The 22,692-nt window shown below is 40.8% G+C and overlaps 1 protein-coding gene across 1 annotated transcript in view; it reads left to right on the plus strand.

The window, feature by feature from the left end:
- Positions 1-22,692, plus strand: part of LOC6557193 (DNA N6-methyl adenine demethylase) — a 102,704-nt gene that overhangs the window by 21,455 nt on the left and 58,557 nt on the right. The window contains exon 5 of the mRNA XM_043215662.1: positions 1,674-1,814. Coding sequence (XP_043071597.1) covers positions 1,674-1,814 — 141 coding nt within the window. The remainder of the gene's footprint in view (positions 1-1,673; positions 1,815-22,692) is intronic.

The following is a 22,692-nucleotide window of genomic DNA, read 5'->3' on the forward strand; positions in this document are numbered from 1 at the left end:
GGCACGCTTGCAGCTTGCATTAAAATAATTGCTTCCGAAATGACAACGGCTGCTAAAAGTGGATGTCGTTGTGCCCCTGCCGAAGACGAAGAAGCAGCAGATCTTCGTGTTGATGATGTGCTGGCAACATGTGCGCTCCTCTTGCCACTGCTGCTGCTAGCTGCGCGCCTGCGCGTGCCAACATTGTAAACGTTGCCACGGTCTTCAACTGCAACTGCAACTGCTACTGCATCACTGCATCTGCATCTGCATCGGCATCAGCATCGGCATCAGCATCGGCATCAGCATCTGTCGGTTCGTTGCTTATTTACCGTTAAGGCGCAGCCGTCTGTCACTCACGAAAACATTCCAGCAGCACTCCTGCGAAGCATCCACGTCCATTTCCACATAACATTGTATTACCCCCCAACCCTCAACCCCCAACCCCAACCACTCTCCGGGTCCCTCGCCCTAATCTACCCTGCCCCGCAGTTGGAGCTCGTCTGGACGCATATGTCGCGTTCGTCTGGCTGCTGGCTATTTTTAGACTGCCCCGCTGCGCCTGCGCACACAACGCATATGTATTTTTCTGTGTGTATGTATTTTGTTGTGGAGGCGTTTGAAAGATTTTTCACTTACATTTGGATTTTCAATTTTCCGTTTACCGTTGTGCGTTCCCACCACTTTCCTTAATGGTTCCTGTGCGCTTTTCAAAACGCAGCCGCGTCTCAAGACTCTCTGAATTATATTTATGACTGTGCGCCGGAAATAGAAGGCGAGTTCGGTTTCACAAGTACCCGAGAGCTCTATAAGTCTCCATATAAAATATGTGCAGCATTTGTCATGCTTATTGGAATTAACAATGGCTCATCTTACGAGCAGACTTAGAAGAGACACAATTTGACTCGCAGCACATAGTTCATTGACACTTTTGGTGTCTTTTTAATTACATTTACATAAAGTAATCATTTTCAAAGTGAACATCATACTCAATTTACTTATATCTTATTACTTACTTATTTGTATTTCATATATAAATTCCTATTTTAGTTTCTTACTTCAATTTCTCAAAAGTTTCTGCTACAAATAAGCAAGCAGTGCATAAAAATCGCTCGCAAAACGCGTGCAAGCGTAAAGTGTGACCGTGTCTAATTTGTTAACAACTGCTTATGTTAACTGCTTGTGTACTGCTTGTCTGTATATATGTGGCAGCCTTATACTTATGTGGCAGCCACAATACTGCAGTGCACTGCTTGCCTGCATATTCCATCCTCCACTGCATTTCTGCAGTTGCGATTTGGCTGTAGCGATGTTTACTTTGAGCGCGTCTTAAAACGCCTACTGTGAACTGCTTGGTGCATTGCCATTCCACCAAGCAGTATCACAGATGTAGCCACGAATTATGAGTGGCTCTTAACAGCACTGGTTTGTGTCTTGGATAACACAACTTTTATCTGCAATTATCAGGATATTTACTGTGAGAAATAAATATTTTAGAATATTACGCAGCGAAAGATAAAAGAAACCAGGTAGAGAATAACTCTTTATGGAATTAATGACACGTAGTCAGTGAATACTTCATATCAAAAACTTTAACATATACTTAAAAAGAATAATAATAAAAGAATAATATTTACATTTAATACATATATTATAATTAATTTATTTTTATATTTATTTTATTGTATTTGCAGATCGTTTACGGTGCCGACGGTCAACCCGTTCGTCCAGATGCAAAGCGCGGACGCGGCAAGGGCAAGTCAAGTGGCAATGCGAGTGGCGCCGTTGTGAATGCGACAGCCGTTGCCGCTGGCAATGGAACGCCAACAACTGGGGTAAGTGCATCCAACCAAGTGCGTCTAATGCGCCCTCAGCTATTTGATTTTATTGCGGGTCACACTTGCAATCACAACTCACAACTCACTGGCGATGCTAATTAAGTCACGCGACAAAATGGTAGACAGCCTGTCTGCGGTTTAACCGTCCACACAGTCCACAGTCCATGGCCGGCAGACTCGGTGCCCCGAATCGAAGGCTGACTCTGTTGGGAGACCCATTTGGAATGCCACTCGCGGCGAACATTTTCCACGTCATCACGCTGGGGCATCCGCATTGTTTGCGCGGGCAAATGGGCAGCGCTGCTGCCATCTTGCTGCCATATTCCCCCGCCCCCTTGCACCAGTCCTGTAAAAGTTGAGTGCGCAAAAAGGCAAAAGGCAGCAACAGCAGTAGCCGCATAATCCATCCATTCGCCACCAGCAGCCACCACGCGTTGCACGTATCAGACTCGCCGAGTCAGTGGCAAGCTTGCTTGGGTCAACCATTTTACATTCTCACTCTATCTCTCTCTCTCTCTCTGTCTATCTCGCTCTCTCTGTGCTCTGACAGGCAACTTCATCAGCAAAAAAAAATTGGCCCTTAAAAATATGCCGAAATGGAAATACCCTTTCAAACCACGAATTCCAGAAAAATCTCCGTTTATTCGGGCTGTATTCAAAACTCAAATTATACTTATAGACTCCAAAAATGTATAAGTCCGATTATTAACCATTTTGAATAATATTATGGGAAAAGTAAACAAGAAATTTATATTAATCGAGTCAAATTAGGTTTCAATGTTAAGATTCCATACAAACAATGCCTCCAAATTTAAATAACCAAATTTCATATTTCCTATTTTATCTAAAGTTTGAGTTTTACTGTTGAATAACAGATCTCAGTCGAATATAGAAATGTGTACTAAAGAGTGCCAGAGTTGTTGTTGTTTCATTGTATTACAAACTTTATGACACAAGACTAATACTCGCTGCAAGTGTATAACATAAACAAAAAAGGCAGATAAAGTTGCGCTCCCAAAGGCGGGCATTGAAGTAGCAACATACCGCACGTACCAAGACCCAAACAGCGGACCCAGACCAAGACCCAGACCCAGACGCAGACCCAAACCGAGTCGCGTCGAGTCATGGATTGTTTTTGTCGTACAGTTGTTGAATGGAGTGGGAATGGGAAAGAAGGAGGGGACGGGGGAGGGTCTGTCTGCGACTGGGGAATCGGAACGGACCGTTTGGGCAACTGACGTCGCGCTAGACAGAGGCTGACTTTGACCTTAGCCGGTTTGGCTTTGACACGCAACTTCCATAACACTCTGCCTTGCGGGTTGGGTTCGCCCGTCTGTTTTTCCCGCTTTCAAGGTCGTGGCGGTGTAAAAACTTTTCCAATTTAATGCTCATTCACACACACTGCTCGACTACGTCATAAACCCAAGCAGCGCAACAGTTGTGCTCTTAATTTTTAAATCGGTCACATTTCTTTGTTATTAAAATGGCTGATTACAAATCGTTCCACATACGATTAAATGCCTATCAACGACTTCGAGGAACTGACCAGTTTCTTAACAGTTGTCGCCAAGAATAATGAGCTACAAATTAAGCTCGCAGTCCTCGTAATTATGACTAACATTCTAATTACCCCCTGCTTAGAGATCAATTCTATTAAATCCAAAATATAGCAATGTCTGAAACTTTTGCGAGTATTTTATACCTGAGTTTATCTTGGTGAATATATTGGTATGTAGAAAACAATAACACACAGACACTTATATTTCATGTCTATGTGCAACTTGAACATTTTGTAAGGAACAGCTACGAAGCTTGCCACACACACACATAGCGACACTTGTCGCTGCCGCTTTCGCAGTGGTCGTAAAAAGTTAACCAAAAGTTGATAGTCATTCCTGCTGCCGGCTTCATCCTGCTATTGCTGTTGCTGCTGCGGCTGCTGCTGTTGTTGTCCTTCTTCCCCGCTGTTGCTTTAATCTGACGATTTGTCTTGTAAAACGGCAGCGGCAACAGCTGTGTTTATGTCCACATTCGCCCCGTCAATGAAGCGTTGATTATGTCGTCATTGCCACAGTAACACAGACACACACACAGACACACACCCAGTGCTAACTCCCAGCCAGCAACTTGACATTCCTTGGCAAAGGCCATAAAAACGCAGCCAGACAACGACAACGTTGGCAGACAGTCAACAGGCAAGCCATTGGCAAGGCAGCTTGCCACATCCTTAGCAGCCAGAAGTCGTAGCCAAATCACGTTGCTCCATAAAATGGCAATGTGAGCAACAAGTTGCCAAGTGGCTCTGGACTGGCTGCGGTCTCTCTGGTACTTGCCACTTGCCACTTGGCTCTTGGCTTTGACTCTGACTCTGCGTGCCTCTAACGTTTGCGACGCTTGACATTGAAACTGAAGCTGAAAGCGCGACTGCGGCAGCTTCTTTAAGTTTCGCTGCTGCGGTTGCCTTTGAATTTGTCTGAGTCTGTGTCTTGGTCTGGGTCTTGGTCTTGGTCTGGGTCTTGGGTATTTCTTTCAGTCTTGGGTGTCTCGTTGGTTACCTCGTTCTAGCCCCGTTTGCCGCATTTGCGACTGTTGCAAAAGTTTGTCCATGTTCGCCTTTTGTTGCCTGCCTGCTGCTTGCCTGCTGCCTGCCTGCCTGCCTGGATGGCTGGCTGTCTGCCTCTGGGTGACTGGGTGAAAGTGAAGTTTATGTTCGCTTGTCCCAGTGACCAAGAACAACAACTACAGCAGCTGGCAACAGCTGCCGTTTTGACTGCCACCACGTTGCCCCAAAAAATGCAGGTCGCATTCACATTCGCATTGGCAGCCCGTGACCTTCATTGCCTGACAGTTGAAAAAATAACACACACACACCAACACACACACACAAGGCATGAAATAGTCAGCACAAAAGCAGCACACGTTGCCATTTGGGATTTAGCAAGGACAACGCCAAAAAGCGTTGTTTCTCCAACTCTTTGACACCTACACTGTTAGCCAGCCAATCCAGCCAGCCAACCAGCCAGCCAGCCAGCCAGCCAGCCCGCGAACAGCGTGCAACGTGCAACGCGCAACGTCAGCTGCCGCATTCATGTTTGCATGTAGTACTAGTTGCTAGCATTTTTTTTGGCAATGGCTGCGCTACTCTCTGAGGCCATTGTTCATGTCCGTGTCGGCCTTTGTTGGCCAGAGGCCGACCCAATTCCAATCCCAATCCCGGACTCGGTCCACGGTCAATGTCGCATGTTGCCAGCCTGCTGCAACTTGTTGCCCCCGCGTCATGCAATCTGCATATCGTAGATGTATGTAGATGTCCATGTATGTGCATATATATGTGTCTACGTATGTGTAGCTTACTCTTGATGGTCATCGTTTGGTGGCAACACTAGGCAACTAGATATCCCTATTTGTAGTCTGCATTAATTACACAACTTGCAACTGCACTTGTCAAACAAGATATATTAAAAATATGTTTTGCGATTGTTCCATATTATTTATGTAAATATTGTGTTTACTTTTGCAGTATTAAGAAAATTATCTAAAATCAAAATCTGTATCTGCTTTCAACAGTATTATTAATACAAATCGATTACAAATGCTGACATTAATGAATAATTAAACAATTTATGCCCACTCAGGAAATCAGTTAATCCATTTATCTTTATTTACATATAGTAGTAGTTATTATGTTAAACATTTATTTTGAATAATTTCTACCCACTTTTATAGATCGAACTTATTCATTATCCTGCAAGTTTAAGAAATAAACAAATCCGATTAGAAATAATTTGTGTTTGTGTTAAGGTTTCTCTTAAGCAAGATATATTTCCCTTTTTTATTTAAGCGAAGATTGGCAAGTAGATTCTTAACTTGCGACTAGCTTAAATTAAGAGAACACTTTGTCTGGAAAAATATTATAGACTTTCCTTAACTTTGCTGCACTGTGTACGCTCTTGGCACATTTGACGCTGTCGTGCTGCATTTGAGAACCAAATACCCACTCCCACATTCTGCCACCCGATGAAATGAACTGAGTTTTTTGTTGTTGTTATTTTTTGTGCTGCCACATTTGACGACAAAACGAGTCGTGGGGCAACGTGCAATGGGAAACGCGAAACGCGAAACGTTTGCAAACGTTGCGACGCGTCGTTGGCGGCAATTAGTCAACGCACACATGCCACAGCGATGCAATCAGCTGTCACAATGTTTGGACATGCACTGTGCCCCCCTCCCCAGACGGCCCAGTCGGTAACAGTGGCTGTCAGTGGTTGTGTGCGTGTGGTTGTGTGTGACTTTGCCCCACTTGAATGGTAGACGGCGCGGTGCACTTAATGTCTAATTAGGCGCCGCTGAAAAGCCGCTCAACGGGTTGCAGTCCAACTAACTGGCCACACAATGTCAAAGCATGTCCGCAACTTTACCACACCTTGGCCATCAGTCAAAACAAAAAAAAACACACACACACATAAAAAATGGAGATACAAATAAAAAGTAAAAAAGAACCCGCATAAATGGGCAGGCAGGCAGGCCGGCAGCATGGTGAACAAGTTAAGGCGCCACGGCGGCTACCTCAGTAGCCGTTAGCGTCGGCACCACCAACCGTGACAGGGACCACAGACAGTGAGACAACAAGACTGTGATTGCGGCTACCAAACAGCAGCAACAGTGGCAGCAGTGGCAGCAGTGGCAGTTGCCTCAACCGACGACAGGCTGACTCCTACGTGAGCTCGGGCGATGCCATGGCTATGATACTATACCCAAAGAGCTTACATGCGGCTCGTAAAAAAGAGACCCACGGCAGAGCCAGTTAACAGGCAGCTATCCAAAGGCAAGGCTGTCGAGCTGGCAACTTGGCAGCATGCAGACAATTTGTCGTCCAACTGTTTGTCCGTCCTCAGCAACAGCAACAGCAACAACGGCAGCAGCACTTGGCACCACTTGTGATGTCCCAAACCGAAACGTAATCGAGACGTGGCCAAGGGGAAGCTAAAAGGCAGACTTTTGGCACACGCAGCACGTGAGCTGTTCCCAGTTGCCAGTTCCCAGTTGCCAGTTGTTACCAGTTACCAGCTTGTTGCGGTTTATTTATATGAGCGAGCGCTTGAGGGGCGCAGTAACGCTACACTCTGAAAAATATATGCAATGGCAAATAAAAATAATATTTAAATAGCAGTCCTTGGCAGTTGTTGAGTTCCACTTACTAATGAACTTGGCCAACTAAATAACCTGGCTATGGAGTCGCGTCAAAGGCTAGACAATGGATGTAATTAGTTTAGACAACATTAAATTACAAAATCGTTCAAAGTTGGATATTTGTAGCAAATAACATTAATAAATAAAACAAGAAATATTATATAAAATTGATACACAAATCAAGTATTAAGAAAGACAACAAATGTTATTTGAAAAATGTACTTTCATTAAAAATGTAGCAAGTTGCCTTTGCCACCAAAAGTATGTCGATGAGTAACTCATCCTTTTGTCCGAGTGCAGGGACTGCTGCTTGCTAAGTGTGCGATCCATGGCACTTAAGCCGAACAATGAAAGCGGCAGCTAAGGCCACGCAAACTGGCAACTGGCAACTGGCAAACTGGCGAACTGGCAACAGCTGTCGACTGTTTGCTGTTGCTGTTTTGGGGCCACGTCAAAGCGGCCCTCAGGCTGCCAATTGGAAATCTGACCGAGCCAAAAAGCCCGCGCAACAGCAACACCAACAGCAACAGCAGCAGCAGCAGCAACAACAATAACAACTTGCCTTTACGAGGCATCCATTTCAATGTCAAGGCTCTTTTGCGGCTTACTTTGCCTTTACAAGTTCAAGGTCTTCAGACCCGCGGTGCTGACTGGGCCAAGGTCATGCAAAAATAAAAACCTCCGCTTCATCTAATAATAAGCAACGGATACAGCACAGCACAGCACAGAGTAGGAAAAGAATAAAGGTCATTGCGCTTCATTATGTCCGGGGCGGACTTAACCCTTTGCCTTGGGTTCCTGGTCGGGCGTCAGTTCAAAGGACGCCACGCGCACGCACTTGACCCTTTTGATGACGACGAGAGGGAAAAATAAAAAAGAGGCAAACGATTTGTTGTTGCTTCAAATATCCTTGGGCTATTGAAAGGCACAAGGCTGACAGGGCTCATAATGTGCCTGGCTGCCTGACTGCGTGGCTTCACTTCCATTTCCGTTGTGCCCCCAAAAATTGTTTCTATTTTGGATATTTTCTTTTTTTCGGCTTCTCCTCGGTATTCTTTTGGGCTGGCAAAAGTCGTCAACCTTTTGTCAGAGTCAGCGTCCTTTTTTATTTGCGTCTTGTTGTTGTTGTTGCTGTCGCCTTATCAACTGTTGCTACTGCTGCTGAGTCAAGGACCTGTGCCCGCAGCGATATTTTTGCATGTCCTTTTCACAAAAGTTGGTTTTTTCCTTTTTTTTATGTCCGCTAACCCGCTTTGTGTCCGGCTCAGCGCCAACTGGCAGACACGTCTGCCAAATGTCTGAGGCAATCCCAAAGCTTCGATTTCGTCTTTTTGGGGTTCGAAAGCAGTCGGAAAAGGTTTCCCAACATTTTTTGGGGCATTTTCCTTTTGACTAGGACTTACTGACAAAAGTTGATCGACCTTCGTTACAGTTGAGCAAAGTTCAACAGGCTTTTTGCTTCTGCTTCTGCTTCTTATTCGGCATCTTGAATGCTTGCTGCTTTCAATTATTAAATCAATTTCAGTGCGTCTGACATTTAAATTCAATTTAAAACAAAACCATTTTCAGGCGCATTTTTTGTTTTGTGTAATTAATTTTCTTTGCAGTAGCAGCAGCATCAGCAGCAGCAACAAACAATGAAATTTACAACTTTACGCAAGCAAAAACATACACACACACACAGCTTTACACAAAAGCCAAGCACTTCCGCTTCCTGTGCCACACACTCATACACACACACACATATATATATATATATATATACAAGGCAGACAAAATTGCTGCAATAAATTTGAAATTCAATTTAAAATGAACATAAATTGCTTAAACTTTCGAAGCATGTCATTTTTAAAACATTTTTCAACTAACACACACACACACACATTTACAATCCACACATACACACACACATCTATATATAGCCATAAAGCGCATTAAGCGCTTTAAGGCACAAAATGCTGCCATAAAAATTGTTTGCTCGTTAATTTCTTGTGTACTTGTTTTTTTTTATTTACTGTTCCTGCTCTCTCGCTCTCTCTCTCTCTTTCGTTCTCTCTCTTTCGTTCTCGCTCTCTCTCATTCTCTCATTCTGTCCCACTCTCCGCTCGACCTCTTTGTCAGGCTCCATCCATCTTGCTTGTCTTACGCGACTCAGCTCCAACAACCCCCAATGCAGGCCCAACCCCAACCACAACCCCAAGCACAAGCACAAGCACACATAGCTCAGCTGTTGTTGTTGCTGTTGTTGTTGTTGTACATAGCAGCAACTTCAGCTTCGACTTTACACACACATCTACATATATATACGTATGTATACACACACATATATACATACACTTGATAAATGTGCATGGCTGGCACACGCACACACGTACAAGTATACGCCATGTTGTCTATATAGCACATCATACGAGGGTTGCTTAGTAACTACGCTTATTTATTGAAATATTATAATAAATATTATATAAAACGATTGTCAATCGTAGCTAAAGTCTATCCTCAACTTAAGATTCACAATCTTCAATCGAAAGCGTTCTCTTAAAATAACCACAAACTTGATAAGGGTTGTTCATTCCAAAATAAATAAGAATTTGGCGGCTTACATTATTTGCCGCTCTGTTCACTTTTTGAGACGTTTCGTACTTGAAACAAGAATCTATTCTTAACTTGATGTTGTTGTTTCGTTTCTTTTATCTGGGTACTTCACAAGCTGCCCGCACTTATCTGTGAGTCTGTTGGACAAAAAAAAAAAAAAAGTAAGCAAGAAAATGCGACGACGACGATGGCAGCAGTAAAGCTTTTCAATTGCCACCCCCGACCCCAGCATATGAAATGCGCGTCTATAATGCCGTATATAAACACACACACACACACACACACACACACACATATATATTATATACATACATATTTTATATGTATATTTTGTCTGACTGTGTGTGTGTGTGTGGGCGGCTTTGGAGTCGCTTTAATTTTGGCATGCATTAAGTGCGCTCTCGGGGGTTGTTTCCGTTTCGCGTTCAGCTATTTTTATTACTGTTTTTTTTTGTTGTTTTTATTTTGGTTTTGTATTTTGCCACATTTTCATGTGCTTGACTTTAATGTGTGCTCGCTTTAAGCTGAGGCGCAATTTGGCATAGCATACTTTTGAGCGTGGTTCAGTTTGTGTGCTTTGCTTGCTGTCTGCTGCTGCTGCCTGCTGCTGCTGCCTGCTGCTGCTGCTGCCTGCTGCTGCTGCTGCTGATGCCACGCATTTATTTGGCCAGCCAATTTGCAATTTGACTCATTGTGGACGGGTCGTGGACTGGCTGCTGACTCCTTCTCTGGGGAGTTTGCACTAAGCCATTGTTCGTGTGCGCAGCTACAAACACAACACCAACACATCCACACTCACACACCCACACACCCACACACACACACCTACACACTCGCACGAACACGTACGTTGTCTGTGATTAGTTCAACCCTTAAAACATGAAACGGCGCCATTGCATTGGTATTGCTTATACGAAGCGTTGGTCGCTCACTCGGTGTCTGTTGTCTGCTGTTTGTTGTCTGTTGTTGTCTTTGGCAGTCAACTTTTTGCACACACACACACACACACACAGACAAGCAAACACACCCATATGCTGTGCCACTAATTTTCTTTGTTTTTCAATATTTTCTGCGCTTTCGCTCGATCTCTCCGTCTCTCTATCAGTCAGCAGCCACTCGCAAAGATGTTCTTGCTCTTGTTTTTTGGCTGCAATGTCGTCTGTACCCAAACCACATACGTCTGCAGCTGCTCTTAGCCATCCACTTACCACCCACCACACTCGAGACGTCAGCCAAAATGCCAAAACGGTCATAGACATGAACTTTGTCACATTGGAAATGCACAAGATTGTTGTTGTTGTACATAAGTCTGGAATGGATATTCGCTGTTGCTGTCATTATCTCTCTCTCTCTGTCTCACTCTCTCTCTCTATCTCTCGCTGTCTCTCCGTCTCTTTCTGTCTGTGTGTCTGGCTAATGCACATTTGATGGCACTCGCTAATTGCTTGATTGCCAATACGATTTCCCACGCACGCCAGTCTGCAACTTTTAGGAGCAAGAGCCAAGGGCAGCGGGTGGTTGATAACCACAAATGAACATTTGCCGATCTGAAGCGATGCGATAAGCACGAATGGAATTAAACATAAATTATAATTAATAAAGCGAGCAGACTAAAAGGCCGGCTCACGCCAAAAGGGCGTGACAACAAAAAGCGAAAACTACAAAAGCCACAACGAAGAAAACAAAAAGAGCGCAAAGCAAACCAAATATCTATATGCATATATATACATATATATTTATATATAAATGTATGTGTTTATATACATATATATATATATTTATGTATATGGACAATATTTGAGCTGCATTAAATTTCATGTTGGCTCTGCTTCCTTCACTTAGAGCAGCAGCAAAAGCGAACAAAACAGAAGAAGCAGCAGCAGCAGCGGCAGCCAGCAGCAGGAACACATAAATTACAGCAAGCAAAAACAAAGCAAAGCAAGAAGAGCATTCTTAATGCCAAAGTTTAGATACCCTTGCCGACCAGTGTCAAATGGCTAAATTGATTTAAGAACCCGCTCGATTGGCAGCCATATGACATAGATATCTGGCGCTGTTCAGTGGTGAAAGCTTGTTAAACAAAAAGTGATTCATTTAACGCAAACCACTTTTAATTCGAACATCGAGCATTTTTCTGATGGCATCATTTCCACTATGAAACCAGTTATTAATCAAATTACCATTTCAAAAAGTATCAACTTGTGTAGTCATCCACGAGACATAAATAAAATATTGGGTTGAGTTTGATTAGAAATATAACTGCCAAATTTAGCTTTGGAGCTGAGCGACTAGTTTGCATGGACAAATCAAGACCACATATACTTATTGCAGTCAAAGGCAATTTTTTCCAAGCGTTACTCACGTCACGGCAAAGTTAAAGTACTCTCTGCAAGTCCATACCAAAACAGCAGCAAATGAAACAAGGAACAAAACCAAACGAAACAAAACAAAACAGCAAAAAAAAAAAGACAACATGGAAAAATGAAAATGATAAATTGCAAACTGCACATAATTATGCAATTAAAGTTTGACGTTGTATGTTGTACATTGTTGCTGCTGCTGTTGTTGTTCCTGTTGTTTGTTATTATTGCTGTTATTATTATTGCATGGGTTGGGCCCACAAAACTAACTTTGCCTGCAAATAACAGCTGCAGCAGCAACAGAACAAGCTGAATAAGAAACAGCAGAAGCAGCAACAAAAGAGAAAAAAAAAAAGATACAAGAGTCGCTTGGTTTGCTGATTGTTGTTGTCTGCCTGATTGTTTTATGCCCGGCCAATGTAAACAGTAACACCAGCAACAACAGCAACAACAGCAGCAACAGCAGCAAGAGCAGCAACACCAGCCAGCAATCAAGTAACAAAAACAAGACAAAACTCTTGGCAAAGAAATCTATTTGCCAAGGCAATCTGAGACGAAGGCAGCCTTATTAGCACTGAATATGAAGCGTGTGAAAGAAACAACTTGGAAAATACCTGGAATATACTAACTCGAAGATCGTTATCGTTACCGTAATCGAATAGGCGATTAAGTCGTTAATGTAACACTTATAAAAACATGTCAACACTAAGTCGATTTGGCCATGATATATCCGTGTTACCTAAACATTTTTCTATTTATTGTGCAGCGAGGAAAATTGCTTGATTTTGTTCAAGATTAAATTCAAAGCTCTTGCAAATAATTAGGAATATTTTATTAATTTAATTAAATTATATAGCGTGGTGCTAATTATGTCTGCCTGTCGATATATTGTATATGTGGTGTGACTTTGCGTGCAGTTTAAAATCTGCCACGCCCATTGCTTGTACAAAATTGGCCAGCCCTACAATTTTCTGCAATTTGCTGGCCAAATTGGAGTCGGACGACCATGAGGGCTTGGACAGCTGTCGCATAATTGTTGGCGCCCGAGCGACAACCGCTGCTCAATTATGGAAAATAATTTTTTTTTAAATTGTTTGTTCTTATTGTATTTTTAGCACATGCTACAAAAGGGGATTTTCATATAATGGATTTATATAATTTTGGCTTAAATTGTGTTTGTTGTTGGTGTTGTTTGTTTGGGTTCTTGGGGTCTTTTGCTGCTGTTCGACTACTGTTGTTTTATTACATAAATTATTAATTTTAATTTTCTGCATGCATACTTCAGTGCACAGTCAGAGCAAACTATGGCAACACCCACACACGCACAGACAACGCAATTTAAGGGCACGCCCTGCTGCAACACGCCCCAAATCGTCGTGCTCTTGCCCAACATTATCAACATCATCATCATCATCATCATCATCAGCATCATCATCATCAGCATCATCAGGCTGATCATCATTGCTGTTCTTTTGTGTCTGGCAATTAATTTTAAATTGGGCGTGCATACGAAAAATATTCGTAGTTTTCTTCCTTTTCCATTTTACGCGACGGTAATGTGCACTTTATCCATGTATTGGTTACCGCCTCGCCCACTACCAATACACACACATATATATATACAATATATACACACTTATTGTGTGTGTATATTGTGTGTTGATTTTGTCGTGCACTCTCTCGAGGCAAAAGCAAACCGAATGGAAAAGCAAAAAAACCTGAACCCTGTATTAAATGAATTTTGAGCGTTTTTAATTTTTAATGCGCTTGCTTTATGCTGTTCACCTGGTTGTTATTGTTGTTATTGTTGTTGTTGTTCTTGTCATTATGTGCTGTGGTTTTTGCTGTTGTTGTTGTTATTTGCTTGCCTGCATTTTCCGCAAATTTGCATTGCACTTTTGGCTCCAGGGGCGTTGACTAAGACTTCCCATATAAACAGCTCCGTTTGGCCCCCAAGGCAGCATCGTAAGCATCGTCTTGCAATTCATTTAATTAAATTGAGAAAATAAATTGTAATCAAATTAAATTTTCTTTGATTATGTTTTTTTTGTTTAACTATATTTAAAGTTTTTGCATTCTTAATACAAAAAAGTTGTGTATACCATTTAGGCTTACGTAAAGCCAGCACAATTTCGAGCACATCTTTCCTGTTTAAGTTAAAAAGTTAAAGCTGATTATGTGCTCAACAAACTTAATATCCATTCTAATGTTATTTCCAAAGTTCTTGGCTGTCATTTACCGAGTTGCCCCCGTAACGAACACTTAATCATCTTGTTAAGCTAAATGGCAGGCCAGGCAGTTAAGTCAGCTCTCGGTTATTACGTGGAATGCTTCGCAATAACTTTCAATAGTTGCCAAGCTCAATTTAATTGGTTCCATTATGCATATAGCACACCTATACACAACTGATGACTGCTTTTCACATGCTTCTAATATGAATATTTGTGTAGAACATTCCTGCTGATAGTGCAACCCCGCCCCCCCTTCGCAGCTATAGACCTCCCCTCGCGACCCGTCCTTCGCACAATAAACAAACTCGTCGCCTGGCAACTAAGCAGCTACCCAAACCAATAATTCCCAAGCCCCCATTAACTTCCGCATCCATTAGTATGTCGCTCCTCCCTCACCCAACTAGCCCCCTCCCCATACAAAAAGGAGATCCGAGCAACCCTTTTTACAGTCAGAAAACTTTTAAAACCGCCCTTCAACAACTCACACTAAACACATTTCATTTGCTTAAAATTCCAATTCACTTGAAAATTTGAATATTTTGCATATTTTGTGTGTGCGAGAGTGTGTGTGTGTGTGTGTGTGTGTGTGTATCTATGTGTGTGCATGTGTGTATATGTGTGTGTGTGTGCTTGCGCTTAAAATGCCTGCAAAATTTTTTAGATTTCTACAGTTTTTTTTTGCATATTTTTTGCTCTGCAAAAAAACATTAAAGAAAATTGTTTGCGAAAAGACAAAAAAAATAATAATAATAAGAGCAGAAACTGGAAACTCTTTGCGCCAGAAATTCCAGCAGCTAATAATAAAAAATAATAGTAATAAAAAATGCAGATATTTTGTTTTCAAACGAGCGGCCATAAAAATTGTTGCTTGTGCATTTTGGGGGCCGGCTGCGAAGGCAGGTTTATAAATAATTCATACGAACGCGCGTGCACAAGAAATTAGAAAAAACAGACACTGCAAAAAAATAAAAAACAAAAAAAAAAAAAAAACAGGGTATAAGAAAACAAAATAATAAAAATATAAAAACGAAAGAAAAAGAAACCGTGGAGGAAGCTTATTGATTTTCTTACGTGCCACAACTGAGGTGCACAACCCACACGGCCGCCCGAGCACCGGCCAGCCCCTTCCACCTGCCGCTCCCGCGTGTCGCCCGTGCGCCCCACTGCTGTCAATTTGGATTGCTTTAAAAGCAAACGAAGCGGGCAAAAATGTAAAAATAAAGGCAATTTTTATAGCAATTTGCATGAATAAACTATAAAATAAACATATAAATATAAATAATGTGTTGCCACAGATACGAAAGCAACAGCAACAGCAACAACAACAACAACAGCAGTAGCAACAACCACGACAACGACAATAATAATGATAACAACAACAACAAGAACAACAAAATCAACAAAAGCAATGAGTAGAGAAATAACAACAATCGGCAAAGTTTGCAGCAAAGCAAACAAAAGCAAAGCAATAAGAAGAGGAAGCAGCAGGCGAAATAATCGAAGCAGCCATGAGAAAAAACCAACAAAAACAACAGCAACAACAACAACAACAGCAACGAGCACCAACAAAATGGCAGCCATGGAAAGAGGAAGAAAACAAAAATAAATAATGGAAAATGGTTTCTCTTTCTCAATTTCGTTCTCTCTCTCTTTCGCACACACTAGAAAAATAACAAGAAATTGCTGGAAATACAAAGAGAAAATAAAATAAATTGCATCATAATATGTAACAGAAATGTCGAGTGTGTGTGTGTGTGTGTGGGAAAGAGATAGAGCAACTAATGCTATTGCTTCTGCTAACAAGAAGGCGAAGAAGAAGAAGAATAAGGCGAAGAAGAAGAAGCAGATGAATCAGTTAAATTAGAATTTTATGCAAATTTCAAGAAGAAACTGCAGCGTGAGGAGTTGCCAGCTGGTCTTATTTTTCGCCACGGTTGCCAACACAACAGTCAGTCATTCATTAAACAATGCAGCAGACCGCTAATTATCTGACATTAAGCTAACCAAATTTGTAGCCTAAAATTTGACAACCATTTGCCAGGTATTCATTCATAATTGACGTTATGAAATTTATGCGCTAATTAAGTCAAATATTTTCTGGAATTGGTAATGAACTGCATGGCAACAATAACAAGCACACAACTACCTGCTGGCAAAATATCAAATTAGTCGCAGCCAAAAGTCAAACATGGTAACCAACAGACATGACCCGCCACGACCCGGCCCAACTCATGTCAATCTCACAGCTGTGATACGGTTGGAGTCCAGCTTCAAATCCAGCTCAACATATTTTATTTGATTGCAAGCATTAGGCAAATATTGAAAATAAAATAAAATAGCTTATTCAAAGTGCAAAATACATAAAAATAGAGTTTATAAAATTAACAAGACCAGGCCAGTTTTTCTACTCTTTTATTCTATTTCTTGTTTTTAAAGCAAATTGAAGTTTTTGCTCACATGACAACCCTTAAAATATATTTTAGTTTATTGCGATCAGTTTTCCAACTTTTTGAGTTAAACAAACTTCAAACGCACACAAAGAACATCACACACACACACACACACACACAATATTCAAAAGGATGCAGAATAGATGATATAAGTTGAATGATATATGTATATATATACTATATATGTACATATGTAGTCCAAAGAGACATGGTCGTGGCTATAACTGGCCCCCAGATCTCGCTCGATGCAGCATTAAAACTTTGATAATTACATAACTTTTTCAGTATATGTATATAGTAAGTACTTATATACAAACATATATATGAAATATATATATCTGTATATATTTATATATATGAAATCTCACAAATGTTTGCTACACATTTTTGCCACAGCTTTGTCGAAGGCGCATGGTGGAATTGTAGGGGGCATGGCTGCAGGCACAGCCATAATAAATAAACGTAAATTTTGCATGCGGCGAGTTAATGCAAACAGGCACACACTGTGGCTGTGGGGTGACGGCAGAGGGGCAGGGGAGGGGGGGCATGTGTGGCAGCAAAATGTAAAATTAATGCATAAAGTTTACAGCATTCGCAGCAGAAACAGTATCAACAACAAGAGCAGGCAAATAGAAATGAAAAGTCCAAATTCTGCACAGAGAAACGAGAATTCGAGTAAATAATGTTCGTTGATAAAAACGGTTCGGGTTGTTGTAGTTGTTTTTTGTTTTTGTTTTGTTTTTTGGTGTGTGACAAAAGCAAATTTGTGTAATTATTATATGGCCCCTAACAAATTCTAACAGCGGAAGTGATGAAAATGTGATGAGTGTAGCAACACGAACCGGAAACCGGAACTTGCCGAATGAGATTATGCAAATGTCAAGCTCGAAGCCGCCATTGCAAGTCATTCAAATAGATTATGCTTTCAACTATTTGGTGAAATGTGAATTTATGCCACAAAAAAATGCTACATATTTTCATTATAGAAATTGCTTTAAGCGATTTAAGATTTGGTTAAGCAAAGCATTGCTTTAACTGATGTTTTCGCAATTGAAGTTTCTGCATTTGTAGTCATATTCAAATGCAGCTTGCAACATCTGTTTGCACCGTTGTCGGTTTTAATTTGAAAGCTCGATGAGCTGTGCAACATCGTGCGGGTTCTGCGGCTGGGCGGTCTGTCGGGCAGCAACAAGCCAACTCTTTGCGATCAACAGCAACAACAATAGCAATAAAGAACAGGACCTGCTCTTAATGTGTCATTAAAATGGAGCGCTTCTTGTGTGTATGTGTGTGTGTGTGTGTGTGTAGGTGATGCTGTTTGGTCAGTGTCTGCCTTGGAAGCAAACTAAAGCCATAAAAGCAGCAAACCAACAGCAACAACCACAACAAAATATATTACAAAACAAAATGGCCACTTTCGCAGCAGCAGTAGCAAAGACTGACAACAACAAGAACAAAAACTCGACCCACCATTTTATATTGTTATTTTTGCCAGCTTCCCTTTCACACACACACACACACACACACACACACAGCAAAATACAGCTAGAGAATGTTGGCAACATTTTTAATATTGCTGGCCATTTTATTGTTGTTGTTGTTTTCCCATTTCCCATTTTTTTTTTGTTATTTTCTTTTTTCATTTATTATTACATGAGTTTCAATATGTGCGCCACATAATTTAATGACGTTTATCATTATGAACTTTTTGGCAAATGAAGTTTGCCGCATTCCCACTGATAAATTGGCCTCCGCCGCAATCGCAGCTGCAGCTGCAGCAGTTCAAATGTCGCACGCGAAAATACAAAAGATATAAACAGACTTGATGATAATTGAACAGGCACCGAGGCACGGGTACACAGCCCCCCAACTCCAGACCCCAGCTCCATTCAGTACGGTCTCATCAGGCGGCACGTTTTTGCCACACCCACGCCCACACTTATACTACAGACATATGCATGTATATATACATGGAGGCCCCACACCCAGCTGAAACTCTCTCACACACAGTGCGCTTCCTTTGGCAACGTCATTTCCTGTGCCTTCGACAGAGTAGTCCAACTTTTTCATATCGTTTGCAATGCTAACAACAATAAGGCACTTCAAAAACAAAAACTGTATATTCTTTTTGAACAATTTTTTATTATAGAATGGGAATTTTTTGATTAAGAATTTGAAACTCAAAACAAAAAATATGCTTTTAGAACCATAAATAATTTAACCTTAGCAGTTAACTGGCGCTAAAGTAACTCAGAAATGTTTATTGGCGCACATTTTACAATATATCAAAACAAATATTATATTCTTATATATAATATCATTTAAGAGAGAGAGAGAGCACATCGTATTCGACTTAAATAGTTTTATCAATCCAGCCAGTTTTTCACGTTTTTTGTTTTTTCTCTTTCGTTTTAGTGCGCCTTGCAATTTTCATATCATTTAATTAAAATCGCAAATTTCGTACACGTTTTCATTTTCGTTTTCGTTCTTGGCGCATTGCTTGAGTTTTATTTTTATTATTTTTATGGTCGGTAAAAACGCTGCAAAAGTGCAAAAGGCAGAAAATTAAAAATACTTCGACGCCGCCGCCAAACGCAAAATGTGTAAGAATTAAGCAAAAAAAAAAAACAAAACAAAAAAAATAAAAACAAAAAAGGCAAAAATAAAAATAAAAACAGCAAAAGAAAAGAAAAAGAACAGACCCTAAAGAAGACACGCAAACGAATTGAATTGAATTGAAATGGAGTCAAGAGTTGAGTTCTGGTATCAAGTCTGGCTGCAGTGTGGCAAAGGAAGTGTGTGTGAGTGTGTGTGTGTGTGTGAAGGGGGATCGGGGTGCTGGGGGGCGTAACGCCATTAAATTGCGGTTCAGGCGCGGCCCCCTGCTGTTTAAAAACCTTTTTTATAGGCTCGCTCGCTGGCTGGCTCTTTGATTTATTTGTGGGCTTAGAACTTATGCCTGATATCAATTTAAAATTTCGATTGTATCGAATTAAGCAACTTAGTATGCATAAGAAACTCTGCCAAATTATGTAGATAAAACAAAACAAAAAGCATCAAGAAGAAGAAGCAATAAGAAAAATTGCTTTCATTTATATCACACGTAAATTGTGTTTTTTAATTTCATTTTACTTTTAAATCATGTGCCCGCTGCTGCTGTTGTCGCTTCCTCTTTGTTCTTGCTGCTCCTGCTTCTTCTTCTTATTCTTCTGCTACACATTTGTGTATGTGTGTGTGTGTGTGTGTGTGTGTGAGCGAGATGCAAAATGCAAACTAATCAAAAAATTCAATTTCCTTGGAAAATTTAATTTTACTCAGGGAAAATTCAATTGCCAGCTTTTTTCGGTTCGCTCTCTCGCGGCCCCGAACACACGCACACTCACACAAACACACACAGACATACACACACACACACACACATACATAGAGTGTTTTTAGTAATACATTTTGTGCTCAACATTTGGCTTTTTGTGTAGATTTTTGCGCCAACGTTGCCAAAGATAAACATTTTTAATTTTATTATCAACAATTTGCTGTCTTTTGTGCTTTTGCTTGGGCGAGCACTCTCGTTCTCTCTCTCTCTCTCTCTCTCTCTCTCTGTCTCTCCCTCCCGCTCTCTCTGCCTCTCCCTCTTGTTGTCTGTCCCTTTCTTGCTGATGCTGTTTCACTTAATAACTTATTACCTGACACAAATTGGCCTTTGTGTGCTGTTGGCCATTAGACGCTGCTAGCCATTGTCATTTGCGTCCGCAAAGTATGCAGCACATTTTGCATACAATTTAATTAATATTTATGCCATTTTTAATGGCCAAAGAGTTCAGAGAGCCGCAGCTAGTACAAGGCAATTCATTTGCCACTCTGCCAAAAGGTCACGGCCAAAAGTGCGCAAAAGCAACAACAGCAACAACAACAATAACAAGTTAGCCAGCAGACCTGCAGCTGCATTTTATGCTGCCTTTTACAGCCGAGACTCTACACTCGCCTTGACTCTGGCCAGGCAAAACTGGCCACAAACAGCAGCCGCAGCAGCAGCAGCAGCAGCAGCAACAACAACAAACAGCAAACGAAAACAAGTTTTGTGGGACTGGCTTGGGCTCTGGGCGCGATTTAAACATATTTTTAGCCACACACAATTGCATGCATATTAAAAGCAAAAGAAAGAAAAAAAATAACCTAAAATACAAGTCAGAAAAAAAAATCACAGGGGGTTGGCTCATGAAATATTCTGACCCCGGAGCAGTGGTTTGACTGCTCCTTGCCATAGTTACAGGCGGCACAGCTTAGGACTGTGGATCTGACTTTGGTTTTAGCTTTGGCTTTGGCTTTGGCTTTGGCATTGGCTTAGGCGATTTAAGCATTTGATTCGCCGTTCCAGACATGCTTCATTAACTTTCAACATTGCGCATTCCTCATAAAAAGAAAAGGCAATTATATCAAAATGGTAAAGCAAGCGAGTGAAAACTTTTGTATGTGATTTAGTTGACTTTGAATTGAAGCTGAGAATTTTCTTTAAATACGTTTATTATTGTTGTTGATTGTTTGTTGACCTCTTTTTATAATTAAATTATGTTTTTGGCTTTTTTGACTCCAGGTCACAAACTCAGCGTGTGTTCTTAATTTGATTATTTTGCTTTTGGAACTTGCACTTTCAGCTAATCTCATTGAAAATTCAAAGCTATTCAACTTTTTATGCTATCCTTGCCACGTCATCTTTTATTTTTATTCTTATATATTTGAGTGTCGCTTTCAGCCAGTTTCTTTATTTTTAATTTGCCGTATGCTGATCAAGTTCTCATCTGCAACGGAGATTGGAAATAATTAAATGTTGCCATTATGGCGGGCAATAACAATGACAACAAAATGTTCATTAAAAAGGACCAAGGCAAATATTAAAAGTGAAAATGCAATTTATGTGTCCATTGTCTTTACACAACGTCGGCCAACAGCAACAACAACAGCAGCAACAACAACAACAACACAAACAACAATAAGCTTAACGCCTTTTTGTCGTAAATTTCATACAACTTCTTTTTTGCCCATTTTCTTTGCATTCGTTTTTTCAATTTTTCGCACATTTTTCTGTGCCCCGATTGTTGTTGCATGCCCTTTTTAAGCATTTATGTCCTTTTTGTTGCCGGGTTGTAAAATGCACTTAAGCAAGACGGCGGCGTTCAACGTCCAGCCCGCAACGTGCAACGAAGATGCGGCAGCTTCAACTACAGCCTCCAGCGTGTAGGTTGCCGCATTCACAATATTTTGCCCATAACTTTGATTTGCTGTTACCATACCCTGTACAATTTAAATATGCCGAGGTATTCTGCTAAGCTGGGCAGGGCATCAAGGGGAAGATTTATGGGAACGCAACATTGTTAAATACTGGTCAAATTCTACGCTTCAAAATTGGAATTGTAAAATATTAAAAATATATACGAGATGCGTGGTAAATTATGCTGAAAGTCCCGATGCTTTCACAATTGATTTTATAGCTGAAAGAAAGTCGAAACCTTAAGTACATTTTTTATTTTTTAGTAATTTTTAATTAAACACTTTCAAAAATTGTGAGATCAGTCGACATGAAATATATAGACTTTCTTAGAACAAATTGAACTTTTATTTTGTCAGAAGAAAAAAGCGCATTAAATGATTCCTAAGCGAATGAAACTATTTTTAAATTCAAATTGAGCATGTTATTGGAAAAGAAAAGAATTAACATCATATCAAAATATTATTATTATTATTGGGGAAGTTGCACCGCGACCTGTTGGATATATTGTGCCTCCTTCTGAGCCTATAGCTCTTCCATCAGTCCCAGATCCCGTGCGAATGCTAGGATCGCTGTTGGGTTGAGGCATAGAAGAGTATCTATATCAAAATATAGAATTTTCCTTTTCGTTCTCAATCGGTCTCTAGGTTCGATTAGTCTGCAATACTCAAATGCTTGTTATTCCGAATATTATCTTGTACTCAAATTAGCAGCATATTTGGAAGTCCATTCGACCCTGTTGCTGCTTTTCTTGATGGCATCCAAACTCAAGCTCAGCGCCCAGGC

The sequence above is a fragment of the Drosophila grimshawi genome, unplaced genomic scaffold (assembly GCF_018153295.1).
Source record: "Drosophila grimshawi isolate 15287-2541.00 unplaced genomic scaffold, ASM1815329v1 contig_44, whole genome shotgun sequence".
In the NCBI taxonomy this organism is placed as follows: domain Eukaryota; kingdom Metazoa; phylum Arthropoda; class Insecta; order Diptera; family Drosophilidae; genus Drosophila; species Drosophila grimshawi.